Raw genomic sequence first — 13,979 nt, forward strand, 5'->3', positions numbered from 1 at the left:
CCAGTCGGCCCCCATTCTGCGGGGCATCCTCCCGACAGCTGGTGGCGGAGGAGCAGGGAGTAGGGTCCTTCATGACCCAGAGGCTCTGCGCCCAGGCGTCCACCCTGGGGGCATGGGGCTACGCTCATGCCACAAGCTCATATTAACTGACCCTCCGGCCAAAATGCCCTGTCATCTGGGCCAGGGGGTTTTGCAACAATCAATGACAGCACAAAAGATCAGAATGTGAGCTCATGTCAAAGAGAGGGGCATTATTGCTTCAATGGGCAAGGGAGGCAGCCTCTGAAAGTGAAACTGTGATGTTCTAGTTGGGGCCTCCTGTGTTCAAGCCCTCATCTGACCAGTGTGAACCAGGCTAGGCCTGCAGTGGGGCTGGGCACATGGGAACAGAACAGTCTCTGCTGACACAAAGCTTCCAGTCTGCTAAAGGAGGTGGACGTCGAAAAACCCTCACAACGAAGCTGCCTGACTGAGCTCCTGTCTTGCCCTCCGGCTCCCCCATTCTGTTCCTCCCCGTGGCCTCCTAACCTTTGCTATAGCAAGACCACAGCTTGGGTTTTACCTGGCAGCAGGGAACATCTGTCCTTCAGGTATTTAAGCAAAACCTCGGACCCTTTCCGCTCATTAGAAGTTCGATTTTGAAAACAGCATTGATGGAGGAACTTTTGTAAATAAAAGCAATCCATTTCTTTCCAGACTCTGGATTTCATCCTTGGATTAAACCAGAAATCCAGGATCAGGTAACCCAACCCCCTTGTTCTGGCCCCTTGTAAACAGCTTGTGAGGATCAGATCGGCCTGGTGTCAGGAGTTCACTGGTTTGCACTGGGTGCCCAACCATTGTGTGTTCACTGTGGGGTGATGTTCAGGGTGTCATCAGCAACATGCCACTCTGGCCCCTTTAGGGGAACCGTGTCTCCCCAGAGAAGTTTGTTTCAAGCCTTATTTCAGGCATGGTGAACTCCTTCTTGCCACTGGTTTGTTTTTATTGTGTGGATATTTGAATCACGTTACTAATCGTATTTATCTCTTTTATTTGGCCTCACAGAGGCTTGGAACTAAATGGCAGGACTACTCTGGTGTAAACAGTTCTACAGTGTGTGTTTGGGTGTGATCCCTCTCTGCTTTATCTTATTTTCCTTCTCTCACTTCCTTACTTTTTTCTTGTTGAGTTGCATACATCTTGGTGTAGACTTAGACATGTTCTTGGAAGGAGAAAAGGATATGGTGAACCCCACAGATGAATCTAAACTTACATATATAAATTAATCTATCCCTTCTAAATGTAACATCTGCTCAGGATTCCAAAATGGATACCCTGACTCCCGGGCTCCCTGCTCCTTCTCCCTGCCCCCAGTCCCAGGTCCTGTCCATCCTAAATATCTCCTTCATGGTTTTGCTCCTTCATGTCCCCTTCAGTGCCCTTTTCCAGGTCACCACCCGGATGGCTTGCATCAATGAAAGCCCTTCTACCTTATCCCCATCCTTTAACTGGTCTCTCCCAATATAGGTGGCCCCTTAGTGTCATTCTTAGGCAGAGCAGCCCTCAGTACACAAATGAGGAAAGAATCCCTCACTCGACAGATGGGGAAACTGAGGCCCAAGGCAATAATATCCCAGTGAGCTATATGCACAACTGGCATGACAGTGCAGCCTGTTGAGGCTGTCCTCTCTCATGACTGCAGAAGGGGAACGGTCTGTCCAGGATCTTCAGTGACACTGTTTGTTAAATCTTTTTGAACCCTCACCACGATTTTTTTTGACATTCAATATTATTTTATATTAATTGCAGGTGTACAACATAGTGGTTAGACATTTATATAATTTGCAAAGTGATCCCCACACCCCCCACCTCCAGTAAGTCTAGGACCCACCTGGCACCATGCATAGTCATTACGATATTATCGACTATATTCCTATGCTGTACTTCATCCCTTATTACAATTTTAGTCTTATTTGGTCCGTTACGATGGCTTTCTCGATCCCCTCTATATTCTCACAGTCTGGCGCATTACCTGGCACAGAGCAGGTATTCAGTAAGAATTTCTTGTTGAGTGAGTGAGTGACTCAGGACCCAGAGCTCCTTTTCCAGGGATGGGGTTACTGAACCCTGAGTCTGATGTCATGAAAACTCAATCTAAATTCACTCAGACTTGAGCTGTCCTTCACGAATTGTGCGATTTTTGTCAAATTCTGTCCTCTTGGCCTGAAACTTAGTTTTCTCTGTAAGAAAGGATAATATGTATCATAATCCCTTCTCTGCAATTATGAAATAAAAAAATTTAAGTCATTTGGTGGCAAAAACCACACTGATCTCAATTTTTTAAGCAGTTAAGTCAGCCTTGAACTGTTGGGAGGCTATTTATATCTATCCCACTTAATGTGAATATTCATGTTTCTTTACAGAATTAATTAATGTATTTCATCAGAGTTTTGGGAGGATTACATAATATACAGTATGTGCACCATATTGCATGATATTATCTAAAACATGAAAAATGCTGAATTTAGAAACACATCTGGCCCCACAGATTTAATAAGGGACTGAGGATCTGTCAGCGCTGCCCCTCCGGGATGGTGTGAGGATTAAATGAGAATGTTTTTTAACAACGGTGTTGAGCGATGCCCAGGAGGGGAATCAAAGGCCATAACCGGGTGGGAGGAAGGTGGAAGGTGACAGGGGGGAGAATGTCCACTGCAGGGAAGAAGCTGGAGTGGTTGGTTAGGGCAGAGCCTTGTGGGGGCAGCCTCAGGAATTAACGCTTAATCTTGAGGAAACAATGCAGGGTGAGGGGCATGGGAAGTAACAGAATGAGATTTGATTCTTAGAAAGATTTGGAGGGGCAAGTCCGGAGGCAGGGAGAGGTTAGGAGCCTCCTGGGTCACCTGGGAGCCCCGGCAGAAAACAGCAAGGGTACCTTCATGCAGAGGGTCTGGAAGGCCAGGTTCCGTGACGCTGGGCGGCTGGACCCATGACCCCAGACCCCCTCAAGAGACCTTCAGAACCACGCTCGGGCCATTGCGACGGGACACTGGGAGGAATGGCGACACGGGGCTTGGGTGTGCATGTGTGTGTGTGTGTGTGTGTGTGTGTCGGGGGCGGGGGGTTCCCTGAAATCAGGACGCATTGCAGGCAAGCTGGTGTCGTGGAAGCGGCTCTAGATTGGAGCCGGAAAACCAGGGGTTCGGTCTTTTGTTTCCAACTTAGAGCAGGTGGGAATGGGCAACTCGTTCCAACTCAATGTGCCTGCAAAATGGCAACAATGCTGATCTACTCTGTGGGGCGGAAACGGATACCACGTGTGAAAGCGCTGCGGACTGAAGACCACAGCTGGGTTATTCCATTCCAGAGGTGACTGCGTTTCATACGAAAAGCGACGCATCCACCTTCCTAAAGCCGAACGGCACGTTTCATGGAATCTGATTGCCGCCTATGGCCGTAGGTTTATTGCATTCCAGTTCTTTACCAGCGTTTCCGAGGCTTTTCACTAAGTTTGAACCCAGCCGCTCGCCGTAGGGGCTCCGACTCCTGCCTGGGAAATCAACGTTTAGTTGGGAACGACCGCTGGGCGAGGACGAGCGTGCGTGCAGACGGCACCCGTACCCACGCCTCGACCTGACGTCCGCCGCGGGTGCGCGCTCGCACGCCGGAAGAGGCGGAGCCAGGCTGGACTTTATATATCGAGCGCCGAGCGGCGCCCGACCTCTATCGGCGGCATTCGGCGGCGGCATGGTGGGTAATGATATGGCGGCCTCTTCCTTTGTAGTGGTGGCGTGGCTGAATCCGTGGCGCATCGTCGCCATCTCGGCTCTCCCGGCGCCGGGAGCCTGCTCTGGGAGTGCGGGGATCTCGGCGGGATCCGCAGCCAGGCCTATTTTCTGAAACACCGGCGGCTGGCCTTGGACTTGCGGGTCGGCTGGTGGCGAGAGGCCTTGGTGCGGGAGCTAGGCAGCGGGGCCCGGACCCCCACAATTTTCAAGCCGTTGGATTTCTGGGTCTCGACCTTGTTTAGGGCTAATCGATATTGGAGTCCATGAGCGCTTTGGCCAGGAGGACCTTGAGTCGGGGCACTTGGCCGTATAATTGTTAAACTGGGCAGTGCAGAAATCAGAGCATCAGGGGGAGACTAGGGCAAGGGCTCTTAAGTCCTCATTCTGAAATGTCGGGGGCGGTTGATAGGACTCAGGCCTCTAGAGTTCCCAGAAACCACAGATGATGAACTTATTGACGGGCGGACAGAGGCTGTGCTGCTGATTGTCACGTTCTGATTTGGCTCTGTCGAGTTCTAGTGGCCTATGTGTTATTGTAGCTGGAGGATCTTTTTAGTGTCATTGTCTGTTACCCAGCAGTTTGACCCAGAATTTTCTTTTGTGGTTAGACTCTGACTCGCCCATAAAGCCACCTGTTAAGCTATTTTTAATGTCAGCACTTAATGTGCTTTTCTCCCATTTAGAGAAAAGCGGATGAGGATTTGAGATGAAGCTTCACCTCATTTAGTTGAATACTGTTTCAGGATGTATGACCCTGCAAAAAGGGATCCTAATTCAGCATTTACACGGGTCTCATTTGGATTCAGCATTGCTGAGAATCAAGACAAATGAGTTAGTTACAAGTTCAGATGCTAATGTTAGTCATTTTCTCCTAGTCTCACAGGAAGTTCTCTGCTCCCAGGCATGGGTCCCTGGGCTTCTTGCCTCGGAAGCGCAGCAGCCGGCATCGTGGGAAGGTGAAGAGCTTCCCCAAGGATGACCCATCCAAGCCTGTTCACCTCACAGCCTTCCTGGGCTACAAGGCTGGCATGACTCACATTGTGCGTGAAGTCGATAGGCCAGGATCCAGTACGTACACGCTGCATTCTCTAAGCTGCTGGTGGTAGGGAGGTAGGAATTGAGGGTGGGCACAGATTAGTTGGAGCTGAGCTGTCAGGGAGACAGACTTAAGAGATCAACAATCCCACGATAGGGTGGAGATGACATATTTTAGGACTGGTTAATGTTCCCAGACTACCCTTGGCTGACACTGTTTGCTTTGAATGATGTATTGAACTCGAGCATGGTGAGTTGTCAGCCACAGAATAGAGAAGTATATTGACTAAAAAGTTTGAATACTCTCCACGTCCCTGGGTTGTGAGGTTTGACGTCTAAAAGTCGCCAAGTAGGACAGCACTGGTTACTTCCTTGTAGTATGTTAACGTTAGACAGTTGATGTCTGCATCAACTCAGCTGTTGTGATACCCCATTATACTTCCTTAGTATGTATTACTTAGATAATAAGGAATTGGCTTTTAGAGATTTCTGAGATAAGAACTGAAGCCAGGCTGTTAATTTGCCTCTTACTAGGATCATATGTCTTTTGCGTTAATGGCGTGTGCAGCAAGGGCAGCCCTTTGGGAGTCTAGATTGCTGATGTGGCCCTGCTTCTGTAACCTTCTGTTACCTGAAGCAGGTTGTCCTTGTGACCTATGTGAGCACTTCATGTTTTTCTACAAAATACTGTATCCCCTTGTGGGGGATCTTAGCACACTCGAATCTGACTATCTGCTTTCTTTGCAGAGGTGAACAAGAAGGAAGTTGTGGAGGCTGTGACCATTGTGGAGACGCCACCCATGGTGGTGGTGGGCATCGTGGGCTACGTGGAAACCCCCCGAGGCCTTCGTACCTTCAAGACCATCTTTGCTGAGCATATCAGTGACGAGTGCAAAAGGCGCTTCTATAAGAACTGGTAAGGGAGGGGGAGACCGAGCAGGCCCTAAGTTGGGAGCTGGAGAGAAGCACCCTGTGCAGGGCTCCCCTCTAGTAGGGGAGGGGCTACTCTGGTGTTAAGAGTTAGTTGCTTCTTAAACAGAACACTTCCTGGGGACGGACCTTGAGCATTGACGGTTTCTGAGCTGGGAGCAGCACCTGGAGATCCCTTTATGTTCAGCTTAGTGGGTGTGTTGGTGGAGGATTCAGTTTTTAGTATTGTCCTGGTTGCTGGAAGGTACTGAGTCCATTTAGACACTGAGAGCAGTGGAACTGTCCCAGTCCTGCCCTGGGATGTGGTCTGTGTAAAGGCTAGGCTGGAGCAAGAATTAGTGTGCATTCGAATGTTTGTGACTTGAATTAATCTTGTGGACCTCTGCTCAGCTCCGCTCGGCTTTGCCCGATGAGCTCCATCCAGGCTCCGCTTGCCGGTGGAAAAGGCTCCTTAGAAGCCGGCAATGAGCCCCATCCCCACGTGGTGCCCGTGTGCCTTCCGCTCACCCCTCGGAGGGGTGATGAAGGCCTGCACCCGGCCCCCGTCCCCAACTCTGCTCTGCTCCTGAAGGCACAAATCTAAGAAGAAGGCTTTCACCAAATACTGCAAGAAGTGGCAGGATGACGATGGCAAGAAGCAGCTGGAGAAGGACTTCAACAGCATGAAGAAATACTGCCAGGTTATCCGCGTCATCGCCCACACCCAGGTGAGTACTCCCCAATGTGCCCAAGAGGGCAACTTGGCTGCTTCCTGTCCATGGAGGTGAGGTATAATGTGTGGCTTTGAATATCAGATGCCACCTATTTGAGATTCGGTCGTTTGAGTCGATCCCTCAGCTCAAACTGATTTTGTGCCAAGCCTGAGCATGTTAGGGGGATGCTGAGACTGGGTCAGATTCCTCATGCGTACTTTCCAGTGACGGAGCTAGGCCGGTAAGCAGCCTGGGGCTTGTTTAAGTTACAGCAACACCACGGTCCAGGCATTTTCCTGCCCTTGAAGCCTGGTTCCTGGGGCTGAGTTAAGGTCAACTGGAAGGTGGCTTGAGAAGCATCCAGTGCCTCCATACTTGTGGGTTGGTGTCTCATTTGCCAGCAGAGGGCACTGTGTTCCTCCTGGCTCTTAATTAGGGAAACCATATCCCATTTTAAGGCAAACTGATTGAAGAAATTGGTGACTCATGATTGCTGTCAGTGCCGGACTGAATGAAAATAGTGAATAGTCAGTGGGGGCATTCTGGCTGTTTGCACTTCAGACCTGACTTGAGAGCTGAAGGAGCCTTTGGCTGGCTTGGTTAGAGTGGGTGTGTCTTGTGGTCTGGACCGTTATCCTGGGTGTACACCCCGATTCATAAGGACTTTGTTCTCATGTAGTGACAACCACGTTAGTGCTGACTTGTAGTATGTGCCCATTACTGGACAAAGTTCTGTGTAGGACACTGGGTACCTCTTAACTAAAAGTTTTAGGCTTGAATTTGTTTTCTAATTCCTGACAGTTGTACTCAGGTGCAGTGTCCTGCTCTCCAAAGTAAAGTGGCTTTTGCTCATAGTTAACATAGCAGGCTAGATGGCCCAGGTAAACTAGGGCAGTGCCCCAGAAGAACTGACCAAAAGGACAGTGGTCAGGAACATGGGGCGAGTTGGTGCCAGGATCTGGTGAAGTTGGCGTGTCTTGATGTGTCAGTTAAGGATGCTCATCCTGATGGTGATTCGGGTGTTAGAGTTGAAAGGGGAATTGTACCCAGCGGGGAGTCACGGCAAGACTTTTCTTCGTGGGAGGAGAGCTTGATGCTAAGCTGTACCCGTTTCCCCCTAGATGCGCCTGCTTCCTCTGCGCCAGAAGAAGGCCCACCTCATGGAAATCCAGGTGAATGGAGGCACAGTGGCTGAAAAACTGGACTGGGCCCGCGAGAGGCTGGAGCAGCAGGTCCCCGTAAACCAAGTGTTTGGACAGGACGAGATGATCGATGTCATTGGGGTGACCAAGGGCAAAGGCTACAAAGGTGAGCTTTGCAGTGGCCCAAGTTGCCATGGTTAACCTCTCAGGAGACTGGTCTCTGACAAGGCTGCGGAATGCGCGCTGGGCACAGTGCCTGAGTCACAGACTGCGGAAATGTTCCTCGCTGCCTTCCTTCTGAGGACAGGGCTGGGGGTGGGTGGCCTAGGGTAGTGTGGGCACTGGGGATGTGCCCTCTCGTTCAGGGTTAATTTCTCCCAAAGTCTGTTCAAGATTCACATCTAGACAGGTATTCAGCTTGGCGGGATGTGGGAATTGGAGGGTGACACGCAGATAAACCCAAGTCTGTCCTTTAAACTTAGCCAGTCATTGGGCATTTGTTCACAAACGAATGAACTCAAGTGGGCACTCAGCAGGAAAGGGCCAGTGGCATGAGTGCCAGATACCCGAGTAACAGTGTGTGTCTATTCCAGGCGTCACCAGCCGCTGGCACACCAAGAAGCTGCCCCGCAAGACCCACCGGGGGCTGCGCAAGGTTGCCTGTATTGGGGCGTGGCATCCTGCCCGAGTGGCCTTCTCTGTGGCCCGGGCTGGGCAGAAAGGCTACCATCACCGCACCGAGATCAACAAGAAGGTGAGGTGCGGGGGACCATGTGGAGAATTCGGTCTGGAAGGGGAAAGGTGGCTGAGAGTGAGTTCCAGTTCCTGTCACTGCTCCCTTAGTGGAGCTTCTGGACATCACGTGGACTTAAGTGCTCATATGATGGGCACAGTTCTGACTCGGGTGTCAGCCTCAAGGGGGTTCTGGTGCAGCTCTTGGTGTGACCGGGGAGAAGAGCCTTTCTGTCCTCTCCCCGCAAAACGGTGGGGCGGTCTCGTCCGCTGTCGCAGTTGGACAGCAGTGTCTTTAGAGCCAGCCAGCTTTCCTTTCTGCTCTGAGCTGAGGACACCTCATCGCTAGGACTGAGGTCCAAGCTGCTTTTCCAGAGCCCGTTGCTGGGTGGGGGTGACTTGTCCCTAGTGGCAGTCCTTCCAACCCAGCCAGCCTGTCTAGGGGATGAGAGCATGAAGGTCTCCTACCCCGTTTCCTCTGCCAAGTGTTCACGCGTGTTCCCTTCTCGTTCAGATCTATAAGATCGGCCAGGGCTACCTCATCAAGGATGGCAAGCTGATCAAGAACAACGCCTCCACCGATTACGACCTGTCTGACAAGAGCATCAATCCTCTGGTGAGTAGCAGGAGCTGTCCTCTCTGGGCTCCTGCAGTCCTGGGCCTGGCAGACTTCTTTCAGTCTGTCCCCGGCCTTGCCTGTCGCATGGGGCCCTGGTGTGTTGGGGCCTGGCTGATTCGTGGGGATGTTTGCAGAGTCAGTTAACATTCCCTACACAGCAGCCAGCTGTGTCTGCATCCACCGTTTGGGGTTGGTGGTGAGAAGTGGGGGCTCCGGCCCGGCTATTCGGTGATGAGGCTGTGGAATGAGCGCTGGGCACAGCGCCCGAGTCAGACTGCGGAAACGTTCCTTGCTGCCTTCCTTCTGAGAATAGCCGGGGACCGCCTGGACCTGAAGGGGTCCTGCGTGTCTGAACTTAGCTCCGGCCTCATGCTTGACCTGTGCTGACCCAGTGACCTCTTTCCAGGGTGGCTTTGTCCATTACGGTGAAGTGACCAACGATTTCGTCATGCTGAAAGGCTGTGTGGTGGGAACCAAGAAGCGAGTGCTCACTCTCCGCAAGGTGAGGCAGGTCTTTTGGAGGAGGGGAAGAAGGTCGTGAACATGAGCGACCCAGACACAGGCTGAGCTTCGTTAGCGGAGGGGTGTTCAAAGGAAAAGGGGGCTGCTGCTCCTTTAACTTCATCTTTGAAGTCCTGGGAGGAGGAAATTCCAGTCTGGCCCAGTTAGTTGCTGCTGTACATACTCACATGGGGTGGGGGGCAGCTCCTGGGATGCAGTCTGCCAGACAATGAGAGCTGCGGGTGCGGGGAGGCAGCCTGGTTTCCACAACAGGCCGATTCGGGTTTTGATCCTGTCCTCGGGCCTGTGAGATAAGTTGGTGCAGGGAAAGGCCTGCCCTTCCTAACCAACCCCCTGCTCTTGGCCCACAGTCCTTGCTGGTACAGACCAAACGGCGGGCCCTTGAAAAGATTGACCTGAAGTTCATCGACACCACCTCCAAGTTTGGCCACGGCCGCTTCCAGACAGTGGAGGAGAAGAAAGCATTCATGGTGAGTACCTCCCTGCCTGCTCTCACGCTGGGGTCAGGGTGGCTCCCGGCTACTGTCACCTGTCCTGTCAATTGCCCATCTAGGGCTGGAGAAGATGGTCCAGAATCTCTGATCTCATTAGGGTATGGCTTACTCTTACTGATCACTTGTTTTCCTCCATCTCTTACCTTGTTTTCTGTACCTTCCTCCACAGGGACCACTTAAGAAAGACCGAATTGCAAAGGAAGAAGGAGCTTAATGTCAGGAGCAGATTGTGCAGCTGGTGGGGTCTCAATAAAAATTATTTTCTAGTGACATCTGCCTCTGACTTACTTTTCCTAGTCCTGGCTTCTTCCACATGGGCCTGGCACTCCCAGAGGCATGCTGCCCTCAGCCTCTCAGCCTCCCTTGGTCTCCTTTGCCCCTGCCACTTGGCTGGCCCCAGTGCCTGGAGCAGAGTGGGGGTGGGGCAAAAGCGGAGCCTGGGTCAGCCCCTGAACTTTTGAAGCCACCCTGCAGCTGTGAGCTGTGCAAGATGTTCGTCACCGGGGTGAGGCGGCTGGGGCTCGGCTGTGGAAGTGTTTGCACAGCTTGGGTGGCAGCTGTGGGGATGGGAAGGAGGCAGTGAGGACTTGCTGTTCTCTGATGCTTTTGGTTGCTAATGGGCGTGGCAGGGCAGACCCTGGGTCTGCTCAGTGTACACATAAGTAGGTACTAATCCACGCAGGAGCGGGATCCAGTTAAGGCTTGTTTTGGTTCTTTCGTAAACTGCAGCCCAGTTCTGGCGCTGGGAGAGGACAGATGGAGAGGGGCTGTCATGCAGAAGGGTAGCACTGCACCTGAACTGGGAGGGAAACGCTTCAGTGTTCACCTGGAGGAAGGTGGCTTGTCTCACCCAGCTTCCCTGCATGTGGAGGTTAAATGCCTTGTCCAGGCCCACCCAGCTGGGTCAAGGCCTTGGACCCTTTCTGGCCTGCGTCTGCCTGCAGGAGGTGCCTACCCTGTTCTGTGCTGACCAGCATGTTCAGTGGACACTAATGTGTCCAGGATCAGGGACACCAGAATCATGTTTTTTTGGTTGCTCCAAGCTCAAAACAGCTAGGCCTCTGATCTCTGACCCTTCGGGGATTGGCGTGGCCTCAGCCCCAGTGCACTTCCTGGCATTCCAGTTATGCAAGATGGCCCTGTTGATTCCCCGTTTATTCCCAACCAAGGCTGTTTGCCACATCTGGCCGTGTGGCATGTTTTGCCTCAGCAGCCCTACCCAGCTGAGGGCAGAGACCACAGCTGGAGAAGCTCGGACTGCCCTCTGCAGCAGTCTGGTCTGGCAGCTGGTAAGACCAATCACCTGGCCTCTGGTCCCTCTGATCCTTTACCGAAAAAGTGATAGCCAGGGGTGGACTGAGGTCCCATTATATGGTGCTGTCTCAAGGATGATTAGAGGTGGCCCAAGTTGTCCCCATTAAGGCTTTAAAATGTAGGTCAAGGTTCAGCGAAGAATGCAGACGTGGGTGCTGAGGAGGAGGTAGGGTGAAGCTTGAAACTTGGAGTGCCCTGAGCAGGAATCCTTAGCCTGCCCCCTATTGTCCTTCCAACATCTTTGGAGCTCCTAAACTCTGGGATCGGGGGAGTGGGCCGAAACAGCTGCTTCCGCCCTAATGCAGGGAAGACTACAGTGCTTCCCATAGCTCGATCCAGGCCCCAGAGTCGTTGGAGCTGCACTTTAGGATGCAGCCACCAGGGGGTGGGAGTGGGTGGCACCTGCTGGGCCAGCCCCTCAGCCCTGTAGGAGAGTTGCTGTACAAGTGGCAGAGTCTTCCCCAACAAAGGTCTCAGGTCCCCCACTGCTGCGTGAAACCCACAGCCAGAGCGGGACGGGACTTGTCCATGGCAGAGCCAAGCGTGGGGCCTGGGCTCTGCTGCGGGAGTCTGTGTCCAGTCAGGTCCTGAGGAGGACCCTGAGTTGGGCAGGGGATCCATCTCATTCTCTTGCTCATGCCAGTGGGATCAGCTCCACTCAAGAACTCCTGCGAGCCGCTCTGGACCAGCACGCCTCCGGGTGCTGGGAGCAGCGGCAAACTCAAAGGCCCTAGTTGGGGGTGGGTGGCAGTATGAACACAGGTAATCGAGACAGTTTTAGAAGGGATGAATGCTGTGAAGAAATAAAACAGGCCATGGATAAAGTGATAGGTGGGTGGGGAAGCCTCTTTGAGACCCAAGGGTGTGAAGGGCCCAATCTGTTGGAGCTCTACAGGGAGGACAATGCAAGCAGAGGGAGCAGCGGGTGCAAAGGCCTGGAGGTGGGAATGAGGCTCTGGGCTCAGATTCTGGGGAGGCAGCTCCCCAGGGGAAGGTCTGTGAGGCAGGACTGGATCACCCCCGCCTCCCTGGCCAAGGCCTGGCATACAGTAGGTGCTCAGTAGATGTTACTCCCTGTGTCTCTGGGACTTGCCCATGCTTGTGCATGTGTCTGGGTGTCCAGATGAGGGTGCTCAGGCTTCTCTGAGGGCCTGCGGTCGGTGGGGCAGCTGTCTCCTGCAGTCTGTGCCTGTGCGTGTCACTGAGGGTGCATCTCAGTGCCTGTTGGTGTGTGCTTCCTGTCACCAGAACCCCCAGACAGGCTTCACTGGAATCCTGTGGTGACAGAACAAGGAGTCTCATTCCATTCCTCCTGATTTAAAAAAAAAAACAAAAAAACAAACCTGCTGGGAATTTCTGAGCAAGTGGAAACAAGGAGGTGGCGGGAGCCGCCATCGCCTTAAAAGGTAGTGACAGCTAGTGACCTCGATGAGCTCACCTGGGGATGGCCTTGGGGGGTTGGGAGTGGGCAGCTGGCTGCCACCTCATGGGCTCACCCCAAAATGCTCTCTTCTGGATCCTCACTGGCAGCCTTGCCAGCGGGGCCTGAGCGGCTGGGCCTCTGTTCTCCCACCCCCACCCCACGAACCCTCCAGATGCCCAGTCCTGTGCTTCCTTCCCGCAGCCTCACCCTCCTCCCATCATCGGCTCTCTGCGCGCAGCTACTTGTCTGAATCTTTCACGGATCCCCCGCCCTCCATGTGATGTCTCGCCGTTCATGCTGGCATTCAAGGTCTCCAGCACCATGTCCCCCATTCCCCCACCCTAGGCCCAGACTCCTGGCCTGCTCCCAGGAGCCCAAATAACTTCCCCCGCCCTATCAGCAGCAGGATCAGAAGCTGGGCTGGACCACTGAGAGAAGAGGGGCCTAGCTGAACCCCACTCGAGGCAGAAGAGGAATGCCCATGGGCCCAGGAATTCGGGAAGAGGCACGAAGGAACCTTCCAGGGCCTATTAACGTATCAGAACTACTAAACTATCAAAATCATTACCATGTCCTTGGCATCCATCAGCCCCCTGGATCTGCCTGTGCAATGCTGCCCAGGGCCCAACCTCCCCAGCCCCTGGCCCACAGTGCCCAGCACTCACACTGACTTTGGATGCCTACAGAGGGCAGTGCCCAAGCTGGCAGGTGGTAGTAATTGTGAATATCTTACTCCTATCAGGCACCATGCTAAGTACTTTCTATATATAAACACCTTCGGGATTACTCCTTGAGGCAGTTGCTATTATTAGCCCATTTCACAGGGGAGAAACTGAGGCTTGTAGAGGATGAGCGACTTGCCTGGAGGCACACAGTGTATAGCTAAGCTGGGATTTCAGCCCGCCTCCCTTCACCCCGACCCTCCCTGTGCTATTAGAGGCCTGTAAAGCACATTTTGGCTCAAGACAGGAGTAGGGTACTCATTTGTTGAGCACCCACTGTGTACCAAGCCTTGTGCTAGACCCTTTCAGAGTTCCTTTATCTAATCCTTACAAACACTATTCCCATTTCACAGATGAGGAAAGTGGCAGCCCGGAGTCAGAGAATCCTCCCAGGCCACAGAGCCAGAGGATGCTCTGCCAGGTGTCTTAAATGTCGCATCTCACTGAGTGGTCATAGCAGCCCCGTAAGTCGTGGGTCGTTGCTCCTTTTACCACTCCCGCTTTCACAGTGAGGAAACTGAGGCACAGAGAGGCTCAGCGATGGCTCCTCGGGTCAGACTTTCAGGAGCAGTGAAGCAGGCATT

The 13,979-nt window shown here is 52.8% G+C and overlaps 1 protein-coding gene and 4 non-coding genes across 5 annotated transcripts; all 5 read left to right on the plus strand.

Annotated features, from left to right (window-relative positions):
- Positions 1-3,604: 3,604 nt before the first annotated feature.
- Positions 3,605-10,206, plus strand: RPL3 (ribosomal protein L3). Its single transcript, XM_011369099.2, has 10 exons — positions 3,605-3,732; positions 4,646-4,838; positions 5,553-5,721; positions 6,307-6,442; positions 7,549-7,735; positions 8,163-8,323; positions 8,816-8,917; positions 9,327-9,422; positions 9,793-9,912; positions 10,106-10,206. The coding sequence occupies exons 1-10, from the start codon at positions 3,730-3,732 to the stop codon at positions 10,148-10,150; spliced, it is 1,212 nt and encodes a 403-aa protein (XP_011367401.1). The 5' UTR covers positions 3,605-3,729; the 3' UTR covers positions 10,151-10,206.
- Positions 4,208-4,272, plus strand: LOC111745033. Its single transcript, XR_002782473.1, has one exon. It is a non-coding gene; the product is annotated as a small nucleolar RNA SNORD43 (small nucleolar RNA).
- On the plus strand, positions 6,251-6,306 carry LOC111745036. Its single transcript, XR_002782476.1, has one exon. It is a non-coding gene; the product is annotated as a small nucleolar RNA U82P (small nucleolar RNA).
- Positions 7,782-7,877, plus strand: LOC111745035. The gene has a single exon (XR_002782475.1). It is a non-coding gene; the product is annotated as a small nucleolar RNA U83B (small nucleolar RNA).
- Positions 9,141-9,234, plus strand: LOC111745034. Its single transcript, XR_002782474.1, has one exon. It is a non-coding gene; the product is annotated as a small nucleolar RNA U83B (small nucleolar RNA).
- Positions 10,207-13,979: the final 3,773 nt, after the last annotated feature.

The sequence above is a fragment of the Pteropus vampyrus genome, unplaced genomic scaffold (assembly GCF_000151845.1).
Source record: "Pteropus vampyrus isolate Shadow unplaced genomic scaffold, Pvam_2.0 Scaffold145, whole genome shotgun sequence".
Lineage (NCBI taxonomy): Eukaryota > Metazoa > Chordata > Mammalia > Chiroptera > Pteropodidae > Pteropus > Pteropus vampyrus.